At 44.0% G+C, this 27,056-nt stretch overlaps 1 protein-coding gene across 1 annotated transcript in view; it reads left to right on the top strand.

The window, feature by feature from the left end:
- ZKSCAN1 (zinc finger with KRAB and SCAN domains 1) overlaps positions 1–27,056 on the top strand; it is a 66,104-nt gene that overhangs the window by 23,789 nt on the left and 15,259 nt on the right. Inside the window, exons 7-9 of the mRNA XM_047839198.1 lie at positions 18,644–19,123; positions 19,735–19,924; positions 21,770–22,598. Of these exons, the coding sequence (XP_047695154.1) occupies positions 18,644–19,123; positions 19,735–19,924; positions 21,770–22,598 (1,499 nt within the window). The remainder of the gene's footprint in view (positions 1–18,643; positions 19,124–19,734; positions 19,925–21,769; positions 22,599–27,056) is intronic.

The following is a 27,056-nucleotide window of genomic DNA, read 5'->3' on the forward strand; positions in this document are numbered from 1 at the left end:
TAGGCCGAAATGGGAAGAAATCCAATCCGTTATTGAACTTGGTCACTGCCGTGGAGGATGAACCCTGTGGCAAATTCTGGCCCTGAGCTAATAAAATCGGCCTTGGGTAAGCAGAGGACGGGAACCTTACCGCACCGCACCCCCCCACCCCCAGGGCAAACTGGAGCTCCAAGAGCCAAGGGTCAGGGTTTCTTCCGGAAGCTTCTCAACTTTTTACTCTGCAGTCCAGTTCAAACCCTGGTGGCTGCCTTGCCTTCCTCTCTTCACAGCTGCAGGAGGGAAAGGTGGGTGAGGCCACCTTCCTTCCACCCTTACCTTGGTGGACAACCCTATTCGCTGCCAGAGTCTTGGGTTCCCAGTGCAGGTGTCTTCTGCTCTCCAGTCCCCTGTGCTAGTCACAGCTTCACTTCACCCTTTCTCAGCAGATGTCCCTCAGTATTCTTTCCCAAGGGCCCAAGTCCACCAGGACATGCCTCACTGCCTGGTCCTTCCTGCCCCCTGGAGCCCCTGGCCTTGCTCTCTGGTGCTTCCATGCCCCTCACCCGTCAACACCTGTTCTATGTTTAAATAAACACACCTATAGTTATAAGGAGCAAAAGCAAATTCTGAAAATCTTTGGGCTTTGTCCTTTTGGGCTACCAAATTCCTCTCTCAAGTGGACCATGACCACTCTTCTCATCTCTTAGGTGCTGATCTCCCTCCTGTACCTCAGCTCTTTCCCAACCGTTTAAATGGAAGATCACAGGTGTTCTTGACAGAGCATTTTCCCTTGTCTTCATTCTCCCTTATCTAGAGCACTTGGCCATTTCCTTGAAACTCCGTCAGTGGCTTGTATTATGCTATCCTTTGGCGGCTCTCTCTTCACTCATGAATAATAAACATCAATTTTTTCTAATCCACACATCAATTTTCCAAAAAACCAGTTGACTCAAAAGTGCAGAAACAGGCCTAGAAAATGAAGTGACTTACCCAGTAAATGGGAGAGCAGGATTTTATTTCTAAATTTTTATTTTGAGAGACAGCATAAGCAGGGGAGGGAGAGAGAGAATCCCAAGCAAGCTCTGCACTGTCAATGCAGAGCCCGACTTGGGGCTCAATCTCATGAACAGCAAGATCATGACCTGGGCTGCAATCAAGAGCCCTAAGCTTAACTGACTGAGCCACCCAGGTGCCCCCACTTTATTATTTTTTTTTAATTTATTTACTTTTTTTAAAATTTTTATTTATTTTTGAGAGAGAGCGTGTGAGCAGGGGAGGAGCAGAGAGAGAGGGAAACAGAATTCAAAGCAGGCTTTGAGCTGTCAGCACAGAACCTGGTGCAGGGCTCGAACTCACGAACTGTGAGATCATGACCTGAGTTGAAGTTGGACACTCAAGTGACTGAGCCACCCAGGCGCCCCTATTTACTTCCTTATTTTTAAGTAACCTCTCTACCCAACATGGGGCTTGCACTCAACTCCGAGTCGCATGCTCTTCTGATTGAGCCAGCCAGGTGTCCCCAGAACTAGATTTCAAAACCAGGTGTGTGACTCTAGCAACCGTTCTGTTATGAGCTCAATTCTCCCTCCTTCATAAATCACTTACATGATCCCACAACTATGTTTATGGAACAGCCTCGCACAATGGTTAAACGTACACAGGCCTTGGAGGGAGCCAGTTTGCCTAGGATCAAAGCCTTCATCCACCACTTACTTGCTGTGTCTTAGTTACCTCATGTGCAAAATGGGCAGGGAGTTCCTATAAGCATTAAATGAGCCATTACATGTAAGTCATGTGCAACAGTGCCTGACATAAGTGTTCCAAAAATACGTCACCTGTTATTTCCTCCATGGGCCTCTCGATCTCTCCTGAGTATTTATTTAGCCCTCACAAAAGTCACTTTTTTTTAAGTGAAACATCCTGGCATGTCCTCCATTCCATGAGTCCCTAAAACACATAACCCTGAAATCAGCTCCTTGTGAAACTGGGGACCCTGGCTCTGGGCCCATTTCAGTCCCAAATGTTATGTGCAAAAATTTCACAAGGCCTCTGTAATTAAAGTTGCCTCACTCCTTCAGCCGATGCAAGTCCCTTTGCAATCTCAAATCCTCCAATGAACCAGAATTTCCCCTGGAGGAGTGAAAATTGCTGCCCAGGCTTAAAGGAGCCCTTCCTTGCTTGTCCCAAACTACCCATGTCCCTTTGCCAGTGGACTTACTGCCTCCAAGTCTTCAGCGTGGCCTCTACTCCAGATGCTTGAACACAGGAGGTGGTAGTCTGACTCTACCCTACCTGGGTTAAGTTTGTCGCGTGCCCTACATTTAGTTCTGGATTGCACATATTATTCAACGTTTATTTATTTTTGGGACAGAGAGAGACAGAGCATGAACGGGGGAGGGGCAGAGAGAAAGGGAGACACAGAATCGGAAACAGGCTCCAGGCTCTGAGCCATCAGCCCAGAGCCTGACGCGGGGCTCGAACTCACGGACCGCGAGATCGTGACCTGGCTGAAGTCGGACGCTTAACCGACTGCGCCACCCAGGCGCCCCTGGATTGCACATTTTAAAAGAGAAACAGTCCAAGTGCTGGAAAATAAAAGCAACACCACCTCGTGTGTACAATAAAGGGTTTTTTTGTTTTTTTGTTTTTTTTCTTGGTGAAGAGAAAACTCACGGGGAACTTGGTCTCTTCCCTCAAATACCTAAAGGCCTGTCATGATAAAAGAGGGATTTAATTTGTTCTGCGTGACTCTCAAGACATAGAACCCAAAAGCCTTTGCGACAAACACTGACAGGCCATGTGCTAGGAATAAGAAAAGGAAAGAGCGACAGCAGTGAGTAAGGCAGATGAGTGAAGGGGCTCTGCCTGGCTGCTACCAGGACAAATGAGAAAAAGGCACCCCTTCCTCAAGACACTTAGTTGACTGCCTTCTGCCTTGTGGGGTACAAGTTGCATAACTGGAATAGCCCTTGTGGAAGCCACTGGGAGAAGAAAGAACCTTGTTGCAGGGCCAGCCAGAGCTGTAAGAATTCAGGCACTCAGGTATGGCTGGGGGACTCTCAGAGGCAGGGGGCAGGCAGAAAGGGATTTTGCATTGGGGAAGGCTGGTCCAGATGCCCTTTGTGATCTCCTTCTATTCTGACATGATGCACATTTTTTTCTGGGTTCTTCCAGAAACTAGGGGAACAACTTGCAACCTACTCTTGTAAAAGTCTTGGCAGGAAACTTCACCTTCTCTTATTAGGGAGAAGGCAGGTGGCTCCTTCCAGAGAGGGCAGAGTTGAAAAAAGTGCCTGTGATGGGTAGAGCCACATCTGTCCCTGGGGAAGGGGGCATGGAGGCTAACATTAAACCAGAGAGGGGATCAGAAATAATATTGTAGCCAAGAACACTTAGTGATAGAGAACAAACTATAGGTTGATGGAGGAGGTGGGTGGGAGATGGGCTGGATGGGTGATGGGTACTAAGGAGGCCACTTGTTATGATGATCACTGGGTGTTGTATGTAAGTGAATTCAGAATCACTGAATTCTACTCCTGGCACCAATATAGCACTGTCTGTTAACTAACTAAAATTTTAAAAATAAATAAAATGATCAGGTTAAAAAAAAATAATACTGTTACCAAATAAACATTTTACTTTTTAAAATATTTTCTTAAAGTTTATTTTTTTTGAGAGAGAACAAGAGCTCCAATGAGCATCAGGGAGAGGCAGAAAGAGGAGAGAGAGAATCCCAAGCAGGCTCTGTGCTGTCACCACAAAACCCAGCACAGGACTTGATCTCATGAACTATGAGATCTTGACCTGAGCCGAATCAAGAGTCAGATGCTAAACCTACTGAGCCACCCAGGCACCGCCCAAATAAACATTTTAAATGAATAAAAAAATATATTGTAGCCAAAAGTGATGAAGACTAGAAGTCTCACTGTTGGTATAGTCAGTTACAAAGCCAGTGCACTTTTTTGTGTGATCCAAACACTTGAAGTTGTCAGAGAAGGCGGGGCACCTGGCTGGCTCAGTCAGTAGAGTGTAGGACTCTTGATCTCAGGGTTGTGAGTTTGAGCCCCACACTGGGTGTAGAGACTACTTAAAGTTGCCAGAGAAGGTACTATTATGCCCATTTTCCTGATAATCAAATTGCAGATCTAAATCTCCCAAGGCTCATTGGCAACGGGGCTCCAGCTTCAAGCTGTGAGGTTGTCTAACTACATCACTCTGCTTTTATTCTCTTTTCCTTTCATTTTGTTTTTTCTTTCTTTTTTAAAATATACATATTTAAAGTTATCTCTACACCCAATGTGGAGCTCAAACTCAGGACCCCAAGATCAAGTCACAAGCTCTACTGACTGAGCCACCCAGGCGCCCATCCTTCCATTTTCTTTAGCTGAATGAATGTTTTTGCAGCTCCCCAACATGCTGTACGTGTGGACCCCTTCCAGGAAGGAAAAAAAGAAGTTTTCACAGTTGGAATGGGACAGAAGTTCGCCGAGCCCTGTTTTAGGAGAAATCAAGATTTGATCACCCTCTACTGGCTAAGCATAGTGATGGCAGCAAAAAGAAGCCGTGGTGAGAATGAGCAAGGAAGATCCAGAGAGTCACCATTTTAGGGACAAACTTGACCACCATGCTGCTGGTAGGGAAGGGAGGAAGCTAGAGCCTACAGTAACCAGTGGTAGCTTTTCCCCTTCTGGATTTCTGCTACAAGGAGAGGGAATGCTTTTTCTTTTTCAGGCCAAATAATCTTTCAAGCAAAAAAGAACTGGATAATGTAGAGAAAATGGGAGAGTATGGAGGTCATTTAGGAACCATGGACCTTCAGAGGGCCCTCGGCCAGTTCAGACATTTTACATTCCAAGATTCAGAAGCAACTTTCAGATCATGGAACTGTTGTAAGTGATCGCTGGGACATGATAGATTTTAAATATTTTGAAGGGCTGGCAAGAAGAACAACTACATTTTGTGAGATAAAAGGACCAATCAAAACCAGGGTTGAAATTGTAGGAAAACAGATTTTTGCTTTAATGTAAAGAAATTTCAGCAATTAGAACGTCCCAAAAGGAGGGAACTGTTCTCTAAATGAGTAAGCTCCCTGCCATGTAAATGGTTAGAAGCAGAGGGCTGTTCACAGAAAGAGTGTTTGCACGTTAACAAGAGGCTAATCTGTGGTTGCCTACGATGCCTTATTCAGGCACCATTTATTGGTCTCATCTCTATTTTCATTGACCACATCTGCAATTATTTGCTTACATATCTGCCAAGAACTGTATTTTTCATTTTTTCCTTGTGCTTTAATACAATGGCTGACACATTCTTGGTATTTGTCAAATGAATTCACTGGAAAAGTATGAGGTTCTTGGAAATCAAAACTGTTCTGAAGAGGAAATGCAGGTGACACACCACAGTGAGCCACCAGTCAAGTTGGCTAACTTTTCCTTTGCTCTCTTGTGGTTGTGCTATAGTTATTTTAATGGAAGAAAATAATGACTCACCCTGAGTTAATTTGCTTTAATAAAGTATGATTTGCATGGATAGCCTGTTGATCTTCCTAATGCTTTTTAAAAAAAATTTTTTTTAAGTTTATTTAGTTTGAGAGAGATAGAGTACGTGTGTGTCAGAGAGGGACATAAAGAAGGAAAGAGAGAGAATCCCAAGCAGGCTTAAGTCAGTCCAAAGCCCAACTCGGGCTTACTCTCATGAACCATGAGATCATGACCTGAGCCAAGATCAAGAGTCAGACACTTAACCTACTGAGCCACCCAGGCAGCTCTATCATCCTAATGCTGTTTTTTAAAACCTGTTGAGATAGGGGCGCCTGGGTGGCTCGGTCGGTTAAGCGGCCGACTTCAGCTCAGGTCATGATCTCACGGTCCGTGAGTTCAAGCCCCGCGTCGGGCTCTGGGCTGATGGCTCAGAGCCTGGAGCCTGCTTCTGATTCTGTGTCTCCCTCTCTCTCTGCCCCTCCCCCGTTCATGCTCTGTCTCTCTCTGTCTTAAAAATAAATAAAACGTTAAAAAAAAATTAAAAAAATAAAATAAAATAAAACCTGTTGAGATAGAGGCACCTGGGTGGCTCAGTTGGTTGAGCATCCGACTTCTGCTTGGGTCATGATCTCATCGTTCATGAGTTCGAGCCCTGCATTGGGCGCACCGCTGTCAGCCCAGAGCCTGCTTTGGATCCTCTGTCCCCCTCTCTCTCTGCCACTCCCCCACTCACCCTCTCTCTCAAAAAGGAGAGAGAGAGATTAATAATAAACATTAAAAAAAAACTTTTGAGATATAGTAAGGACACAGGATTGAATTAGAGAATCTGTATTCTACTCTCAGCTCCACTACCAACTAGCTCACTAGTGTGGCTTGGATATGATTTCTCCAGGCATTGGTGTTTTGTTTTATTTTTGGTGTGTGTGTGTGTGTTTTTAAACGTTTATAGAGGGAGATAAAGAATCCAAAGCAGGCTCCAGGCTCCAAGCTGTCAGTGCAGAGCCTGATGCGGGGCTCAAAGTCATAAACTGTGAGATCATGACCTGAGCCAAAGTCAGACACTTAGCTGACTGAGCCACAAGAGCATAACCAGATTATCCTTAAGGTCTATTTTGGCATTAATATTTTCCAACTCTGGGCCCCTTTGCTTTAGACAGAGCAACAGGCTTGGAATTGGAAGGATTTCCTTCAGGCCCCAACATCACAGCTCACTGGTTGCATGGCTAGGCAAAGATCCTTTTGACTAAGAGACTGGATTGAGCACGACCAAGACATCAACATGCATGTGGCTCATGGAATTGCGCAGGTTTCCTGGTTTTCCTCTAGTGATTCTGTTCCCTTCAACCATCTCTTATTCCTCCAGTCTAACTCAGAGGCAGTAGAGTATTTAAAAGCACAGGCTTTGGAGAAAAGAGCCAAGTGTGAATCTTGACTTTCCAGCAGATCACTTGTATGACACTGGTCAAGGTACTTACTTTTCTGAGCCCCAGTTTCCTGATCTGTAAAACAGAGATTTCAATATTTCACAGGGATAAGTATTCTCAGGTCTATAATATTTCATAGGATTGATATAATGAAGATAAATGTGTATAGTAGATTGTTCCCCAAAATAGTCACATTATATCCAATCCCACATACTCTTTCACAATGAAATAGAGAAATTTCTTTCACCAAGGAATAAAGTCTGTCTTCTTCCCCTTGAATCTGGCCCAGTGGCCTGTTTAATTTTTTTAAATGACTTATTTATTTTTGAGAGAGAGAGAGAGAGAGAGAGAAAACAGAGGAGGGGCAGAGAGAGAGGGAGACACAAAATCTGAAGCAGGCTCCAAGCTCTGAGCTGTCATCACAGAGACTGATGTGGGGCTTGAACTCACAAACTGCAAGATTATGGCCTGAGCCAAAGTCAGACACAACCGACTGAGCCACCCAGGTGCCCCTGCACACAGTGGCCTGTTTAAACAATCTAATATGGTAGAAATGATGCTGTGTAACTTCCAAGGCTGGGCTCTAAACACCTGCAAGTTCCGCCCTGACTTCTTAAAATGCTCCTCTTGGGGAAGCCAGCAGTCATGTCATGAGGAAGCCCGAGCAGCCATGCGGAGACACTCACATGGAGGAGCACGGAACCCCCAGGCCAACATCCCAGCTGAGCTTCCAGTCTGTGGGCCAGCCCCAACCACCAGCCATCCCAGTCCCTTAGGACACCACAGGAAGCAGAAGAACCCAGCCAATTCACAGATTTGTGAGATCAAATGAGAAATGATAACTGTTGTGTTAAGTCACTAAGTTTTGAAGTAGTTTTTAATGCAGCAATAAAGAAGTGAAACCAAGTGCTTAACAGTACCTTGCCCATAGTAAGTACTCTAAGGAGGTGTATGGAGGGGATGGTAATGGTAAATGTTGTGAAAGGGTTTGACATTAAGGGAAAAACTAACAGGAGTATGGAGCAAGCTGTATGAAGATATTAAAGGTGTTCTCCACATTCCTAGGGGCTCCCCCACCTCTTCAAAACAGCACAAGATGATACAGGAAGTGGCCATCCTTACATTGAAGTTTTCTATCATTTCCATTCGTTGATCTTAGTTCTGAATTCCGGGGTCCCCTAAGACAAATTTCTTTCGGAAATGACAACTCTTTGTATTTGAAAACTACGACTACTTTGTCCCTCATTCTCCCCTCCTCTTCTCCTACCTAAAGTAAAGGAAGGAAAAATTCTTCAGATTCTCTCTGGTCAAATTAGGTATGGTCTTCAGACCTCACACCCTCCGATTTGTTCATTTCTGGATGACCATTGGCTTTTGATGCCTGTAACAGGTAGTGTCGAGAACCCACCCATCTTAGATGTCTGACCAATGCATGTGGGAAGGAATGAATGAAACAAGACTGACCATGGGATAACTGTTGACACTGGCCAGTTGGTACATGAAGGCCCACTGTCATCCTCTCTACTTTTGTCTTTGAAAATTAAAACTTTTTAATGATCCTAGAAAAATAGGGGGAAACGCTGTCATGTTTCTGTGAAGTTATGGTGCATTTAACCAGGGATTTCGTGTTCAGGGATGTTGCTGTCCTTCAGTATGTGTACCTTTTGAGGAATCAGGCAAAAGCAAAATCAATGGGGGCTGGGAAGGGGGTGCCGAAAGAAACATTGAGAATCAAGCCTGAAATCTGCAGGAGCAGCGGGAGAAAAAGGTAGGCAGAAACTTCTTTAAACAGTCCTGCAGCATCAGGAGCACTTAGAGGGCAACCTCCGAGATTTCTGCCCAGGAAACTTAGAATCCGCAAAAGCCCCAAAGGCACGGCGACTTGGATTGATGCCACCGTGACCCAGGTCCGAGATTGATCACTGAATCTCTGACTTCGTGGGCCAAGCGTGCGGCTCTGTGTCCATAAACGTGGGCCGCGTTCTCACGAGACGACGGGCTCAGGTCTCGGGCGAACGGGTTCTGAAGTCCACGAAGGGACCGAGGTCGCTGCGCCGAGCCCGCGCCTCTCCCTGGACCGGGACTACGGAGATTGGGTGCGAGAACCCGCGAAGCCTTCACCTGGCAGGCACTTCCTTGGTTTAAAAGGGGGGGGGGGGGAGTGGCGGCTGGGGAACGAGGTTCCTGCTAGTTCACGTAGTGGAGCGACCTCGCCCCTCCCCAAGACGCCAAAACCCCGACTAACCAAGACACAGAGAGGCAGAGACGACCTCCCCCGGTCCTAGAGGGACCGCTACGGCCCCGGACAACTCCCGCGGGGGGGCGGGGTTCTGACGAACTTCCGGCTGCGCCGGCCGCGGGGTGCGTCGAGGCACCAGCGCTTCGAGCGGCCCCAAGTCCGGTGAGTCTTTGGATCCCTGGTTCGCGTAGCTGCGGGAGAGGGAACCTTGGGTGAAAGGGTTCGGAGAGGGAAGAGGGGTTGAGCAGCTGTGGCCTCTGGAGAACCCCCCCAGACCGGTCCCGGGAGGGCTGTGGGGAGGAGCTCCGTGCTCCTACCCAGCTAAGCTGGTGGAGGCTCGTCCTCGCCTTTTCCTACCCTCCCCGGCGGTTTCTCAGATAAACTGCTTCTTTCGCGTTCCAGAGCAGATTTTCTGTGCTCTCCCTGAGACGGGCCCTTAGTCCGTCGGACCCGGGCTGCCTTCTCTTTTTTCCTTGCTCTTAACAGGAAGTCCGAACTCGGGGCTAATTGATGAGAACATGTCTGAGGGGTTTGGGGACCTGCGGTGGGAAACCGAGCCTCATTAGAAGTCCCGGGTAGCTATTGATCCAAGAGAGGGAATAGTTCCGTTGGGCTTTGTTCAGATTAGAAAGCACATACACAATAAGGATCTGCTCGAGTTTGGAAACACATTTCTAGGTTACCATTTATAAATAGTTTCTCGAGAGGAAGGCGATCTGGTGGGTGAGGTCCTTGGAAACCTATGTTATATAGAGGAAGAGTTGAAAGAACTGTGAAGGAAAGAGTCAAGAGGCAAAGCAATTGTTTTCAGGGATTGGGGAGCTGCTATGCAGAAAGTTAAGTACTGTACAGTAGAATTCCATGCCTCAAGAATTAACCATATTTGCCTGCCTGCGAGTTTTCAGGTACACAATGTGTGTGTTAAAAGCATTCTAGCAATAGTTGGTAAGTACCATTAAATTGTTATCGTCTATTTTAATTTGGTTTATTTATGCCTCATCTTGTTCCGGAATGGGTTTGGGGCACTTCTATAAGAGAGTATAAGTTTTGGGAAATTGGCATAAAAGAGGGGGAAAAAACCACCTGGGAACAAGAACAGTTCCCTTCTGGTTATAGTAGACCATAAACTTTTGCTTGATGAGCCTCTTGGCTACACATTCTAGATAGTCTAAAGAAAGTAGTTCACTGTGGTTGAAGACAATCTGAATTAGTAATGAAACCTCCTCTTTTCTACCCACATGCTTTTTTTATTTTATAAATACTGTATTAAGAAAAACTCAGAAGCCAGGGCACCTGGCTGGCTCAGCCACTGTAGCACAGGACTCTTGATCTCAGGGTTGTGAGTTCAATCCCCACGTTGGGCATAGAGCTTATGATACATAGATAGATAGATAGATAGATAGATAGATACTCAGGCATAGAGTTTATAATAAATAAATTGATTAATTAAAAAGAAAAACTCAGAAGCCATGACCTGGAGGGCATCCCGAGATGAAACTTTAGGCAAACTCAGCATGACCAAATGTGAAATAACTGGCTTTGCTCAAGGGAAAAAAAAAATTACAACAGAGCATTACCAGGTTTTTCAAAAGTCTTTGCCAGTCCAATAGATGGAAGCATTTCATTGCAGCTTTAATTTCCATTTATTCTGTTGTAAATAAGGTTAAGCATCTTTTCATGGATTTATTACTAAGCTGAGATTTGAAAGACAAAAAGAAGTTTGTCTGAGAATTGGGCATTATCAGTGCATTGGGAATGAGCAGGGAAGCAATGAGACAGAATGAAGAGGCAGAGGCCAGGTTGTGACTTTTGTCTGCCATACAGAGAAGTTAATAAAATGGTTGTTAAGAGCAGGGTCATATGTGCAGATCTGTATTCTAAACCTCTGCTGGTACTAGACTTTTAATGTGTGAAACTTGATTTTTAGAGGAGGCATCGTCAGGGGTCAAGGGCAGGCTGCTGCCAGATGGGGCACTTTAACTTTAGCACAAACATTATTTTGAGTTAAAAGCAATTGAAACCCAGCAGATTCAGGAAAAGCTCTTTACCTTTCCCCTCAAGTGCCTGCCTACACCAGGAAGAGAGCTATTAATGAGATTGCTTTTTACCTAAGAAACCTGCATAATAGGGCACCGTTTGTTTTCCTAACATCTCCTCTCACCTCTCTTTTGGTCTTCCTCATCTTTGTATCCTCAGACCCCTTTCCTTAGCTCAGGTTGTTATTTAAGGCTCCATGTTGCCTCACTGCCTTTGGGATTTCATATCTATGTGGATTCCCTGTACACACAAAACTAAATTTGATGGGGGCACCTGGGTGGCTCAGTCAGTTAAGCGGCCAACTTCGGCTCAGGTCATGATCTCACGGTCCGTGAGTTCGAGCCCCGCATTGGGCTCTGTGCCGACAGCTCAGAGCCTGGAGCCTGTTTTAGATTCTGTGTCTCCCTCTCTCTGACCCTCCCCCGTTCATGCTCTGTCTCTCTCTCTCTGTCTCAAAAATAAATGTTAAAAAAAAAAAAACAAACCACTAAATTTGATGTTCTCCTGTTAAAAAAAATTTTTTTAAGGTAAGCTCTACACCCATCATGGGGCTCAAACTCACATCCCCGAGACCCTCTTCCTACTGAGCCAGACAAGTGCCCCTCGATTTTTCTTTAAACAAACACACAAACACGCCTCTGCTGGTAGCCTTTGAGCCTGTGGAATTGGAGTTGCCAAACTGGAAAATGGCCTGTGCAATTTCAAAGGAGGAAAAGACTGTTGTAACATCAACTAGTCAAAAGTGTTTGATGTGGGGAATAAGTTTAAGAATTCTCTATGCTTGCACCAATGGGTTAGCAAGGCTTAGGGTGGAAAGCCACCAGAGGGGGAAAGTGCCCAAAGCCAGTCATTAAGTAAGACAAAGCATAGAGGCAGAAAGCCCTGGGTGAAAGAGTCTAAAGTTAGCTGGGCTGAAGAGTGCCTTGTTAACCCTGAGGTTGCAAGCTCAAGCAATCTTAAACTTTGGAGATAACAGCTAATTGGCTAAATCACCTACAGAAAAACATTTTCCATCTGGCGCCAGTATATCATTGTGTTTTGATCTCAACTTCAAAACGCAGCTTGCCCCCCAAACCCTTTGCTTCTTACACAAGTTAATGGTCACTATCTGATCATTTCCTTCCGCACGTTTACCACATATGTAAAATCTTGAGAGCTCAATAAATACAGAGGTGAAGCCCCTGTTCTGGGCTCTTGTCTCCTCCCTGACATTAGCCTCTCATATTCATTTCTGTGTCTGCTCTCTTGCTGGACAAGAGAGAGCTCCAGACTCAAAAGTCTGTAACAGTTTGATAAAAGTAAAAGTAAGCTTTGTGATATGTTTAAAATAGATCTGGGGGCGCCTGGGTGGCGCAGTCGGTTAAGCGTCCGACTTCAGCCAGGTCACGATCTCACGGTCCGTGAGTTCGAGCCCCACGTCAGGCTCTGGGCTGATGGCTCGGAGCCTGGAGCCTGTTTCCGATTCTGTGTCTCCCTCTCTCTCTGCCCCTCCCCCGTTCATGCTCTGTCTCTCTCTGTCCCAAAAATAAATAAACGTTGAAAAAAAAATTAAAAAAAAATAGATCTGCTAGAAACTTTATTTCATTAAGCCAATATTCTAATAATTGTTGAATGAGAGTCAGAAATTAATTATTGTTCCTAAAGACAAAGCAGGTACCTTTTAAAAAGAAATCATAAAAAGGCTTCATAACTTTTTGAAAGTAAGAATGGTCTGCTTCAACATCATAAGTATTATAGTTAACAGCTGTGCTTCTCCCCCCCCCCCCATATTTTTAATTTAAATGTTTTATTTTTAAGTAATCTCTATACCCATCAGGGGCTTGAACTCACAACCCCAAGATCAAGAGTCACATGCTGCAATGACTGAGCCAGCCAGGTGTCCCTTAAATGTTTTTAGAATAGTTTTAGATCTATAGAAAAGCTCAAAAATAGTACAGAATTCCCATATACCTTTTCTCCAGTTATTGTTAACCCCTTGCATTACTGGGTACATTTGTCACAACTAAGGAACCAACACTGATATATTACTATTAATTAAGCTCCACACTTTATTTGAAGGTCACTAGTTTTTCCCTAATGTCCTTTTTCTGTTCCAGGATCCCATCTAGGGTACCGCATTATATTAGCCTTCAAGTCTACTTAATGTCCTCTGGTCAGTGACAATTTCTCAGGCTTTCCTCGTTTTTAATGATCTTGACAGTTTTGAGAAGTACAGGTCAGGTGTTTTATAGAAAGTCCCTCAATCCAGATTTGGAGGAGGAAGGCCACAGAGGTGATGTGCCCTTGTCATCATTTTCAGGTGCACTTACCACTGGTGATGTTAACTTTGGTGATCCGACTGAGCTAGTGTTTGCCTGGTTTCTGCATGGTAGTACTTCCCTTCAGCCCCTTTCCGTATTTTTCTCGCGGAAGCAAGTCCCTGAGTGCAGCCCACACTCAGGGGGTGAAGAGTTAAGTCTCCCTTCTTGACAGGAGTATCTACATACATAAATTGGCATAATTCTGGGTGGGAGGTTTGTCTCTTCTCTGTTTATTCACTTTTTTTTTTTTTAACATTGTATGGATTCACAGATACTTATTTCACATTTCAGGTTATAATCCACTACTGTATTTTGTTGCTCAGATTGTTTTAGTTGTAGCTATTGAGAGCTTCCCCCCCCCCCCCCAAGTTGGCTCCTGTGTCCCTTTAACATGCCCCATTGTTTTGTTTTTTAACTTTGTGTCACTATAGGATGCTCCAGGCTCATTTTGTATGCTCCCCAACCTAGAATCAGCCATTTTTCCATTTTCTAGTTCTTTTTATTGGAGAAACCAAGATCTGGGCTCTGGGTATGCTAATTGCAGGATGTCATTGCTTCTAAACCTTCACAGCAGACAGAACTAGGAAATCAATGTCTGCATACTAACTCGTGTACACACACTTACTAATTCTGTATTCACCTGTATCTGTAAACTAAGTATGAGTTGGTGCTGCCATATTTTTTAGCTTAAATTTGTACTGATAATTAAAAAAAATTTTTTTAATGTTTATTTATTTTTAATTTATTTTTAATGTTTATTTCTCAGACAGAGGGAAACAGAGCATGAGTGGGGGAGGGGCAGAGAGAGAGGGAGACACAGAATCAGGAGCAGGCTCCAGGCTCTGAGCTGTCAGCACAGAGCCCGACGCGGGGCTTGAACTCATGTACCGTGAGATCATGACCCGAGCCGAAGTTGGTCGCTCAACTGACTGAGCCACCCAGGCACCCCTGTTTATTTATTTTTGAGAGAGAGACAGACAGTGCGAGCAGGGGAGGGACGGCGGGGGAGGGGGGCGGGGGGGGGGGAGATAAAGAATCTGAAGCAGGCTCCAGGCTCTGAGCTGTCAGCACAGAGCCCGACACAGGGCTCGAACTCATGAATGGTGAGATTATGACCTAAGCCGAAGTGTGAGACACTTAACTGACTAAGCCACCCAGGCACCCCTGTACTGATATTTTTTTTAAGCCTGATTTTACAGCTTTTATTCCATGAGTACACCCAAAGATCCATATATCACATTCATTCTTCCCACAGATATTTGAGTACCTGCAAAATACCAGGTGTATTGTAGATGTTTGGAATATAGCAGTGAAGAAAACGGATGAAAGTCTCTGCCCTCAGGAATTGGTATTCAAGAAGGAAACAGGCGGTTTAAAAAAAAAAAAAAAGGTAAAATATATAGTATACGTATGGAGGTAAGTGATGTGGAAGAGAGTAAATTAGCATAAGTTGTTCTGGGATGAGCAAGAGTTGTGTGCAGCTTAAAATATGGGGTCAGGGATGCCTTGGCGAGAACATAGTACAGACCTGAAGGAGCCAGCCATATATAATCTGGAGGAAGCATTCGGCAGAGGGAACGCCATGCTCTGAGTGGGGAAGCTTGCCTCACGTGTTCAAGGGACAATGTGGTTGGGGTCAATGAACAAGAGAGAAGTAGAAGATGAAGTCAGACGGGCAACAGAGCTGAGACCTCATGAGGCCTTGCTGGCCATTGTGATGACCTTGCCCTTTACTCTAGGAGACACTGCCTCGAAAGGCGTGAGCAGAGGAATGGTATGACCTGACTTGTATGTTAACAGGGTTGCTCTGGCTGCTTGTTGGCACTAGACCGGGGGGCAGGGGTGGAAGCACTTAGGAGGCTCTTGCAATACTCCAGGCAAGTAGGGGAGGGGCTGGGATGCAGTACTGGAGGTAGTGCGAATTGGTTGAACATTGGATCTTTTGGACGTAGAGCTCACAGGATTCGCTTATGAATTATATGTAGAATGAGAAGGAGTCTGGGATAACCAGGTTTTTTGTTCCAAGAAAACAGAATGGTGGAGTCGCCATTAACCGTCACATGAGTAGGTAGGTAGTTGGTCACATGAGTCTAGAGTTCAAAAGAGAGCTCTGGGCTGGAGATTAATTGGTGGTTGGGAGTACGTGGATGGTAATTAGAGCCATGTGACTGGATGAAATCTCTGGGGAGAATGAATGCAGCAGGGATGAAGTGGTCCAAGCGCCTATCCCTCCACTCATTTGAGGTCTTGCAAAGACACGGATTTGAGTTGTGGGCAGCATCCAAGGGAAACTTTTTCTTCTTAAGAATTTTTTTTTTGTTTTTAACATAATCTCCACATACAATGTGAGTCTCGAGCTCACAACCCCGAGGTCAAGAGTCACATGCTCTACCGGCTGAGCCAACTAGGCACTCCACCTTTTTTTTCTTTAAATGTGACTATGTACATGCTTTGCAGAGGTAGTTATGTGATCTGTGAGATTGGATATGCCATTCTGGGAACAGATCCACATGAATCTGATACAGGTCACTTCCTGTTGAATGCCACCTGTGCTAAGTAATTCCTCCCTTGTGCCTTGCTGAGTTTCCCAGGCTTGATCCCAGAAGCTGAGCAACCCAAACAGATTCCAGTGTCTTTCCTATTCTAGGTATGCATTTCTGTGAGTGGAGTGTGAAATTTTGTAACCAGTTATGAGAAGGTATTTCAGCACTGCAGAGATCTACTTTTAAGCATTTCAAATGAATGCTCCCAGCACTATTCCATCTGTTATTTTAAGGTCATTTTAGCCTTTTGTGCTAGTGCCTTTATTTAGGAAACTAGATGGTGTGCTTCTCTCCTGGCTGTTTTCAAGTTATTCTGAACTTGGGAGCTCCAGAAGTGTATTGGATGTGCAGAGCAGCGTGAGGGAGTACGTGCTGCTGATTTGGGTCCACCCTGTCAAGACACCTGTTGATATCTCCTAGGATGCTTCAGATTTGGGGTACAGTGGAGAGGAATCCCAAGTACCGGCATCCCTAGAAGTCTCAACTAATTAGTAGCTGATAATTATTGAAATTTTCATAAAAAGTTATATATTGAGGTTCTAGTCGTAGGATCCCATTTTATATTTTTTAGAATTACTAGAATTAAAAATAAAAAATAAAATCATCAGAATTGGTCACAAAAATCAGTGGAGAGCAGTCATAGAAAATGTATGTTTTTAATGTGTGTTTATTAAATGTGTGAAAGTAATACTTAAGTAACATACTAGGGACACGTGGCTGACTTAGCTGGAGCGTGCAACTTGATCTCAGGGTTATGAGTTCGAGCCCCACGTTGGGGGTAGGGATTAGTAAAATAAAAAACTTAAAAAAACAAAAGCTGTTAACATAGATGTGCATTTGTTGGGGGTGTTCTGCATGGTCTGTGATTGCTTTTTTGTTTGTTTGTTTGGAAGTCCATGAAGTTGTTGGATTAGTAATAAAACCAATTTGGTTTGTCCTTAAAGATTTTCTGATATAAAAGTAATAATACCCATTGTAGAAAATTTAGAAAATGAAAAAAAAATTTTAAAAATTGAATTCATCTATAACCCAGCAATATCACTGTTTGTGTTTTATCCTTTTTCCTTTGTTGTGATTATGGGGATGTATGTGAGACTTGCCACTTAGAGTGACATCAGGCCAGAGGTGGATGTGCATGTCAGCCATCAGCATACTCAAGTTTTTATTTTCGTTTTTATTTTTTTCATACCGAAGTTTTCAAATGCCTTAGATTTAGGTTATCTTTGATGCCTCTATTTTCTCATCTTCTGCAAGCTATTTGTACATCCTTTTTATGGTCTCTATCCTTGTTACCATTATCATTTCATGTAACGAAAACCTGTGTAGATTTTTATCCGTTTGGCTCTTCACTGAGACTGCTGGAGTTGTCCTGCTCTCAGTTGTTCAAACCCAGAATGGGACGTCTACATGACCTGACAGATGCTGCCTAAAGTTTGGAAACATGCTTAGGAAAGCCAGTCACAAGCATGTAAGGTTAATTCATGCAGGTTTCTTTCAGAGTATACTTCATGAATGCCACTAATTGTATAGTCTGATTCTGTTGTCTGTTTACTCCTATACTTTCCATCTCCCCCACAGACTTGAAAGCCCTGTGGGGGTGAGAGCACATCTGTCTTACTCATCACTGCAGTCCCAGCTCAAAGCCCGTGGCAGGTATTCAAGTCAATGTTGAGTGAAGGGACTTCATTTTTTGGGCAAGTGAGGGAAAAAGAAGTAATTATATTTACTACAGATGTTTTTGGTGTTCTGATGTATCGACTGACAGATAATTAGAATATTTAGTATTTAAAAGAAAAATACTTTAAGCATTTTTTTGTATCATTTGCTATGACTTAATTTTTACCTATTCTCAACAATACGTATCTCATCAAAATAAATACCTCTGTAAGAATATAGGTTACTTTTAGTTTAATTTGTCATTCACTTGTCTTTTTTAAGTAGGCTCTATGCCCAACATGGGGCCCGAAGTCATGACCCTGAGACCAAGAGTCACATGTTCCACCGGCTGAGCCAGCTAGGTGCCCTTGACTAACAAATTTTTAATGTTGAATCTCAAAGTCTTGGATTTAGACAGGCTGCAGTTGGCCTGTAGGTATCTTGTTGAAATCTCAGGAGTTGTAAGATTCTGAAACAGGTTTTAGAGCAAAGTTAATTTAAATTTAATTTTAGGGGTCCCTGGGTGGCTCAGTTGGTTGAGCATCCCACTGTTGATCTCAGCTGAGCTAACACATGATCCCAGTGTTGTGGGATCCAGCCCCACATTGGGCTCCCCACTGAGCATGGAGCCTACTTGAGATTCTCTCTCCCTCTGTTCCTCTCCCCACTGTGTTCAGTGTCTCTCTCTCTCTCTCTCTCTCTCAAATTAAAAAAAAATTATGTACAAATTAAAATTTTAAAAAATAATAAATTTAATTTTAAAATTATGCCATAGTGTACTTTTTATCAGAGTGGAGACAGTAAAATTGAAGTAGGATATCCTGAGCTGACTCTTGAATGATTTTGGACAATTATTTTTATGTGATAGTTCTGTGGTGGCCATAATTTCCACAATTTGTTGTGCTGACAGTGTGGCTGTAAAGACCTAAAAAGCATCCTTTTTTTCTTTTTGTAATTTATGGTAACCGTATTTTCTCAGGTTTAACGTGTAGCCCTAAAGATCCAGAAACCCAAAGGAACCACTATTCCTGCTCCACATAGTCCCATCCGTAGTGAGGCTGTTTCTGGAATCTGTGTGATGACCAAGGTTTTAGGCATGGCTGCAGTTCGGGTTCCTCGGCCTCCACGGGAGAGGGGGCCTGTGGTGGTTAAAGATGAGGAAGAGGAAGGGAAGTGCCTTCCTAGCCTGGAGGTGTTCCGCCAGCGCTTCCGGCAGTTTGGGTACCATGACACACCTGGCCCCCGGGAGGCCCTGAGCCAGCTCCGGGTGCTCTGCTGTGAGTGGCTGAGGCCCGAGATCCACACCAAGGAGCAGATCCTGGAGCTGCTGGTGCTGGAGCAGTTCCTGAGCATCCTGCCCCAGGAGCTCCAGGCCTGGGTGCAGGAGCACTGCCCGGAGAGCGCTGAAGAGGCCGTCACTCTCCTAGAAGATCTGGAGCGAGAACTGGACGAGCCAGGGCAGCAGGTAGGCTGGGGAGACCTTTTCTGCTATGAGATTGAGAGCATAGCATTCGGGGCAGGCTGGGTTTGTCCATCCAATGAGAGTAGCTGAATGGAAGTTTCTGCTGACTTCACTGTGTTTCCTCCTGTATTTCTTCTACCGTCCAGTATTGATCTTTAGCTATGGGAGTTGAATGAGATGGATGGGTTTCCTTTTTTTTTCCCCTTAGAGGTTGTACGTTAGCTCTCCTGGTGTTCTTTCATTCTGCAGTTGACCCTTGAACCACACAGAGGTTAGGGGTGTCAGCCCCGCCTCCCCAGGACATGTGCATTTGAGGATCCCAATGTAACTTTGGATTCCCCTGAAACTTCTAAATAGTCTACTGTTGACCAGAAACCTTACCAATAACATAAATAGTCAATTGACACTTACTTTGTATGTTATATGTATTCTATACTACATTCTTGTAATAAAGTAAGCTAGAGAAAGGAAAGCCTTAAAATCATAAGAGACACATTTACTATATTGTATGTCTCAAAAAAGAGATGCGTGTTTAAGTGGACCTGGGTAGTTCAGACCCATTGTAGTTCCAAGGTGAGCTGTGCATAAACTCCATCATTCCTCATTGTCTCTAGGCCTCACCGCCTCCAAATGAGCAGAAACAGATGTGGGAGAAGAGGTCCTCTTCAGGAACGGCAAAGTTTCCAAGCAGTGTGCAGCCCCAGTCTGTGGAGACCAGTCACAGATGCGAAGCTTGGGAGCCCTTGTACATTCAGGAGACTGGGGAAGAGCAGGATTTCACTCCAGAGCTGAAACAGAGTCAAGGTAGGGGCTGTCTGTCATGCCACCTGCTTGGTGCCCCGGGCCTTTGTGGTGAAAGAAACAGAATAATTCTAATTCCCGTGCCCTAGACTGACTTGCCTGGTCTGGCTGCGGAGGCAGAATGAGTGCCTGAGTGCCTTTCATCCCTAGGTGCATCTCAGCCAGAGTCCTAGCAAGGGAACATGACATCCTCTTCTCTTGAAAGGGTGGGTTGAAGTGAGTTTAAAAAAGGGACTGTTCGGGGCCCCTGGGTGGCTCAGTCCGTCCCCCACTCTTGATTTTAGCTCAGGTCATGATTTCATGATTCATGGGATCAGGCCCCACGTTGGACTCTGTGGTGGCAGTGAGGAGCCTGCTTGGGATTCTCTCTCTCTGCCTCTCCCCAGTAGTGCTTTCTCTCCCTCTCTCCCTCCCTCTCTCTCTCTCTCTTTCAAAATAAATAAACATTTTAAAAATGTAAAAAAGGAGACTGTTCACAGAGGTGTGACAGGTTGAATGATCAGTTAAGAGATGATGCTTGTTTATTTGTTAATATTGTTAATAATTGGGTGAACCTGTTAACATGAGCATTGGATTATGCAGAAATGGTCCCTGGTAAATTCTTTTCAGCTTCCAGTTCATAAGGCTATTTAAAATTTTTAGCTTAGAGGCATGTGGGTGCCTCATTTGGTGAAGCATCTGACTCTTGATTTCAGCTCAGGTCATGGTCTCACACTTCATGAGATCGAGCCCTGCATCAGGCTCTGTGCTAACAGCATGGAGCTTGCTTGGGATTCTTTCCCTCTCTCTCTCTGCCTCTCTCTCAAAATAAGTAAATAAACTTAAAAAAATTGTTTTTAGCTTATGTATTAGTTACTTATTTCCCACACATAGTACATGGCAACTTTAGGGAAAATCTGTACATGTAGCCAAATGTGACTGCTCATCACAGAGAATGAAAGGGACTTTATCTACTGCTGCTGGGGTCCCCAGCAGACAGGAAGTAGGGGGTGAACGTGGAAGGAAATAGATGGGTTGAGTGGAGAGAGAGAGCCAGGGACCAGGGAAGGGGCTGAGAGGAAAGTACCTTGTTGATTGAGGCTCTTATACTCACGGAGGGCTGACAGTTCTCAGAGGGAGCCCGTGGTTCAGTGTGGATTTCTCTTAGTCCCCTTTTCCATGTATGTGGACAGATTAGATGGACTTGTAAGTGTTGCTGCCTAGTGCAGTGCTCTAAAGAAGATATATTGCTTCAATATAATTTCAGGAGTATTAACTTTAGAACTAAAAGAATTGTAAGACATAGCCACTGTAGGTTACATGATGAGAGTCAAACTCTAATGGGAGGTTAGCACTTTCATTTAAATGAATAATGATCTGGGACTAGAATGATCGAATATGGACCGAATGTCCTCTTTTGTTGCTTTTCCACTTCTGTGAGAAGGTGAGTTTGCCACTAGCCTGGTCTCCTTTATTACCCTTTTTATTTTCCTTAATCAACTTCAACCATTCAGTAATACTTCTTACTTGTTTCTTTCTGCCTGGGCATCACCGTCTCCTTTGTTGCTGTCCCAGCAGCCTGGTTTTGCCTTACTGCCCTCTTTATGTGAAGATCTTCTCCTGGCAGAGAAGGCTGTGTACTCATTATATCCTAACAACTACTAGTCGTGGCCTTGTGTGAAAGCCTGGTACTGTATACTAGATCTGATGGTGACTTTGTGTATCTGTGATACTGTGACCTCTCACAGAGCGATACTTGGTCACCCTTTAAAACCCATCCACATCATCTGACATTTCAATTTCTCCTTTAACAGTTGCTTCTCAGAACACAACACAACTGACACGTTCTTTTTCTACTTATTGTTTCAGATCATAAATCAAACACCCAGAATGAGGAATCAACAGAGAAGCAGAAAAGTTCTGAAGAATCTCAAGAATTCAAAAGGGATATTATTCCTGTGATTATTACCAGTAAATGTGAGTCCAGGTTAGAAAGGCAGTGGGTAAACCTTGAAAAGGAAAGAGGGACAAAAACTCCTCTCCTAGACAAAGGTTCTAAGAAAGGCAGAGAATTGATTCCCGCTAAACCTACCCCAGGAGAGAGGCGTTACATTTGTGCCGAGTGTGGAAAGGCCTTTAGTAATAGCTCAAATCTTACTAAACACCGGAGAACACACACTGGGGAGAAACCATATGTGTGCACCAAATGTGGGAAAGCTTTCAGCCACAGTTCAAACCTCACCCTTCATTACAGAACACACTTGGTGGACCGGCCCTATGACTGTAAGTGTGGGAAAGCCTTTGGTCAGAGCTCAGACCTCCTTAAACATCAGCGAATGCACACTGAAGAGGCACCATATCAGTGTAAAGATTGTGGGAAAGCTTTCAGTGGTAAAGGCAGCCTCATTCGACACTACCGGATACACACTGGGGAGAAACCTTACCAGTGTAACGAGTGCGGGAAGAGCTTTAGTCAGCACGCGGGTCTTAGTTCACACCAGAGACTCCACACTGGAGAGAAGCCATATAAATGTAAGGAGTGTGGGAAGGCCTTCAACCACAGCTCAAATTTTAATAAACATCATAGAATCCATACTGGGGAGAAGCCCTATTGGTGTAATCATTGTGGAAAAACCTTCTGTAGTAAGTCCAATCTTTCCAAACATCAGAGGGTCCACACTGGAGAGGGAGAAGTGCTGTAAGTGTTGAGCATGCTCTCTGAGTGGTTTTTGATTTTTCAAGTTTTAGCATACGGATCCTAGGGAGAAGCCTAGTAATCGCGCTATAAACTCTAGTGGTAGATTTTGTTTCACTCAACGTCAAGGGTGCCTGAGGAATGAGTGCTTGGGTGTTGGCACAGTGGGAAGGAGGTCCTGGAGGGCATCAGGGTACTCACTGCCCACTGGCCAGCTCGCTGGGACGGGGTCCCCCACCACACTTTGGGTCTCCTGAACCAGGCCGGCATTGCCTTTTGTATAGTTAAACTGAGTATATCCAATATAATTAAGGAAGAAACACTGAAACTGTTTAACTGTTTTAACATATATTCAAGAAGTATGATTTGTAAAGAATTGAGCCACCTGAGCACAATTTAATCTGATTTGGAATAAACTTGTAACATCTTGTAATGCCTCAGGACTGTTCAAATAAATGGTATGTCGGTTATTGAACACTATTCTAGAGAGAGGAAACTGTTCCTGCCTGGTTGTAGCTCTTGAAAATTTGGATTTGAGGTCATTAGAACTTTCAGTGCTTGTGAAGGTGCGTATTGGGAAGTCAGGGTAGAGCAGCTAGAGTACCTGCCTCTTGGGCTGTGTTGCGCTTAATTTTTTTTTCTGCACACTGGACACATTTTTTCATCACTGGAAACATTCATCAGCCTCGTGTGCATTTTGATTGTGTATATATATTCTGCCTCTACCGAAGTCTGAAAATCTGACTCTGAAACTTCCTTCTAAACTCTGCAAGTCAAGAATATACAACAGGATTCCTTCTAGCCCATACTGTCTGTTCCCTGACTGTCGTCAGGTGAGATTTTTGCACAGTCTCCAAGCACAAAGAAGCTACTCTCTTACAGCAGGGGGAAGGGAGATGTGTCTGTTAGGCTGGAGGGTTCTGGGGAATCTGGGGTTTGAGGTCCTCAGACACACCTACCCAGAGGTCCCATGCATCAGGATCTGAATCTTTCCCAATCAGGGCCCAGAATTTTGGCATAAATGACTTGGCATGGTTTTGCATTTAGCTTTCTTTGCAGTTCTGACCCCCTCGCAATAAACCGTGTACCTGGTTTTCAGGCCAGTCTGCTCTCGCTGCAGATGGGATCACTGATCCCTCCCGTGGGTGACTTTGGCTTCCACAACATGCCCTGAAGTGGTAGTTGGCTGAACTAAGCCTATAATTTTCTTTCTTCAAAGCTTGAGAAACTCCGCGGTCCTAATAATTACCACTATCCCAGTAATGTTCAAGTTCTGGGACTATTCCAGAAGCTAATGCTTCCCCTTCTACCTGTACCTCATCTCTTGCTAGAACTAGTGAGAATCTCGGTAATTCCATGGTATAGCATGCCAGGGTTATCACTACTGCACTCGTTACCAGGCTCCTCTTACTAACCATCTGACCAGTGAGTGACCTGTCCCAAAGTCTCATCCTGATGGCTCGGTTTCTAGGGCCACTTCCAGCACTGACTGTTAACAGTTTGGATTTCCCTAAAACAGTCTGATACAAGGACTTGAAGGCCTAGAGTTTATTTAGGGAGGTGATTCAAGAAAGCCAGGTGTGAGGGAGCAGGAAGGGAAGCGGGGAGAAAAGCCAATAATGGGCTTCTGTAGGGAACTACAGCTCAAATCTACTGAACAGAACAAGCTAACAAATGGGAGAAACTGGGAATACGGGAGCTCTGCTCGAGTCTCAGTGCCCACCTGTGGTTAGGTGGAGTGCCTGCTTGGCTCTAGGAGAGTGGTTGAATCCTGGTGGGCCAGGAAGAACACTGCCACCAGGGGGGCTTTCAGACTGTCTTGGTCTGAAGGTGCTTGTGAGCATACCGCCCCCCATATCACACAGATAAACTTATAGGACTTACATTTGGATTCTAGATAAATAACATTTGGAGCATACTTCTACTAAAAAATTTATTCAGTGTGTATCTGAAATTCAAATCTCCCCAGGCATTCTGCATCTTACCTGGCAGTCTTACCCCTGGCATTTGTGGGCAGCAGTCCTTCCAACCCTTTGTCTCCCCAAACACGGTGATCTGATGAATCGAGGAGACTCAGTTACACCAATAGAATGTATATATGCTGATAAGGTGACAGCTTTGTGCATCCCAGGAAACACGTTGTGACTTTATCCATTCTTCTAGAATAATCTCTTAAGGGCTAGCCTGGAATCAGGGCAGCAGCTCTTGCAGCCCTTCTCTTTGGTGGAGACTGTCCACTACTAGGAGAGAGAAAGGTGATACCTATCTTGAGATAGGAAATAACACAGTGGTCTCCACATTTCTATGTAATGGCTTAATTTTACCCCAGCTAGTCTACCTACAGTGACTTAAAATACAGTTCAAGTATATGATACAAAGGGCACCTGGGTGGCTGGCGCAGTTGGTTAAACGTCAGGTCATGAACTTACGGTTCATTAATTCAAGCCCTGCATCGGTCTCTGTGCTGACAGCTCAGAGCCGGGAGCCTGCTTCAGATTCTGTGTCTCCCCCTGTCTGCCCCTCCCCCACTCATGCTCTATTGCTCTCTTAAAAATAAACATTAAAAAAAATTAATAAAGTGTATGATACAAAAACAGGATTTTAGATGAATAAGCCAATTTTGACTCTAATACTACATTTGTGATACCAGCCAATACACACATTTCAATCATTTTTTCCAACTTTTTAAAGTTGTAAAATACACAAAATTTACCATGTTATATACCTTAAATATATAATTTGTTAAAGGTATATATATATAAACTTTAAATTTATACCAAGCTAATAGAAAATATCTCATTTTAATTTTTAAAATGTGTGATGGTGAACATGTGTTTTTCTTATCTTTGTTGGCCAGTTGCTTTTCTTTTTGTGAAATGTCTCCTTGTATTCTTTGTCTTGTTTCTGTTGAGTTGTTCGTCTTTGTCTTCTTGATTTATGAAAGCTCTTTATATGTTAAAAACCTTAGGACCTTTTCTGTCATGTGTTAGAATATTTCTAAAAATTTTTTTTTGATAGCAAGTGCGAGCAGGGGAGGGGCAGAGAGAAAGGGAGAGAGAGGATCTCAATCAGGCTCCACACCCAGTACAGAGCCTGACACAGGGCTTGGTCCCATGACCATGAGATCATGACCTGAGTCAAAATCAAGAGTCAGAAGCTTAATCGACTGAGCCACCCACGTGCCCCTCAAATTTTTTATATATACTCTTCATAGTATTTTCCCAGTACTTTATTTTTAATGGCATTTATTTAAATAATAACAAATTAGGGGCTCCTGAGTGGCTCAGTCGGTTAAGCATCCAACTCTTGATTTCCACTCAGGTCGTGATCTCGAGATGAGCGGGATCGAGCCCCAGGGGCTCTGCGCTGATAGGGGGGAGCCTGCTTGAGTTTCTCTCTTTGTCCCTCTCTCTCTGCCCCTCCCCTGCTCACCGTGCGTGTGTGTACAGATGCCTGCACACTCAAACATTTTTAAAGAATGAAGATGGTATTCCAGTAAAAGGTAAAGGAAGGAGTATAGTTGTGGAATTAAGAATTTAAGTAAAACTGGATTGGCAGTATGAATATTAACTCATTTCTTCACAATAAGAAAAATTTAATACCTATCTTTTTAAATTTCTGTCCATGAGCAACTACCCAGAAATAACGGGAACCCCGAGATGAATATTTTTCTTTTCCCTTAACCCTGCACCAGTGTTCCTTGGAGAAATAGCTAGTTTTACAAAGAGAAAAATAAGGTGAGCCTGCCAATTTTGTTGTACCAAAAGCTTTCATATTTAATGAGGTTATATTGAAATGACATAAGGATCAACCTAAAATGAGTTCACATTGGCCAAAATAGTGACAATTTGAGCATCAAAGAGAATATTGGCTGAGGTTGATTGTCATATATTTAGTCTAAAAAGCCAGAGTCTACAATGATTAACAAAAATAAAAAAGTTGGTATCAAGTATTCTAAAAGAATGGCCATTGGAGGGGCACCTGGGTGGCTCAGTCAGTTGGTTATGTGTCTGACTTCACCTCAGGTCATGAACTCAAGGTCATAAGTTCAAGCCCCACGTCAGGCTCTGTGCTGACAGCCTGGAGCCTGCTTCGGATTCTGTGCGTCTTCTCTGCCCCTCCCTGACTCACCTTCTGTCTGTCTGTCTGTCTGTCTGTGTCTCTCAAAAATAAACAGTAAAACTAATAATAATAAAAGAGTGGCCATTGGAATCTCTTCCAGAATGAGAAGTAGTTCTGTTGATTCTTGTTATTCAAACACATTGGTATTATGGACTACTTTACAATATTGATGAGGATAGAAATTAATAATTTAAAATAATCGATGAGGAAGTATTTTCTGACTCAAAGGAAACAGCAAAAAGACTGTAAGTTTCAATCTTGAGTTAGGCAAAGCCATGCAAAATAGGCAAATACAAATTTAAGTCTCCTTAAGAACTTCATGGTTTTACTAACATGAAA

This window comes from Prionailurus viverrinus, chromosome E3 (assembly GCF_022837055.1).
Source record: "Prionailurus viverrinus isolate Anna chromosome E3, UM_Priviv_1.0, whole genome shotgun sequence".
NCBI lineage: Eukaryota > Metazoa > Chordata > Mammalia > Carnivora > Felidae > Prionailurus > Prionailurus viverrinus.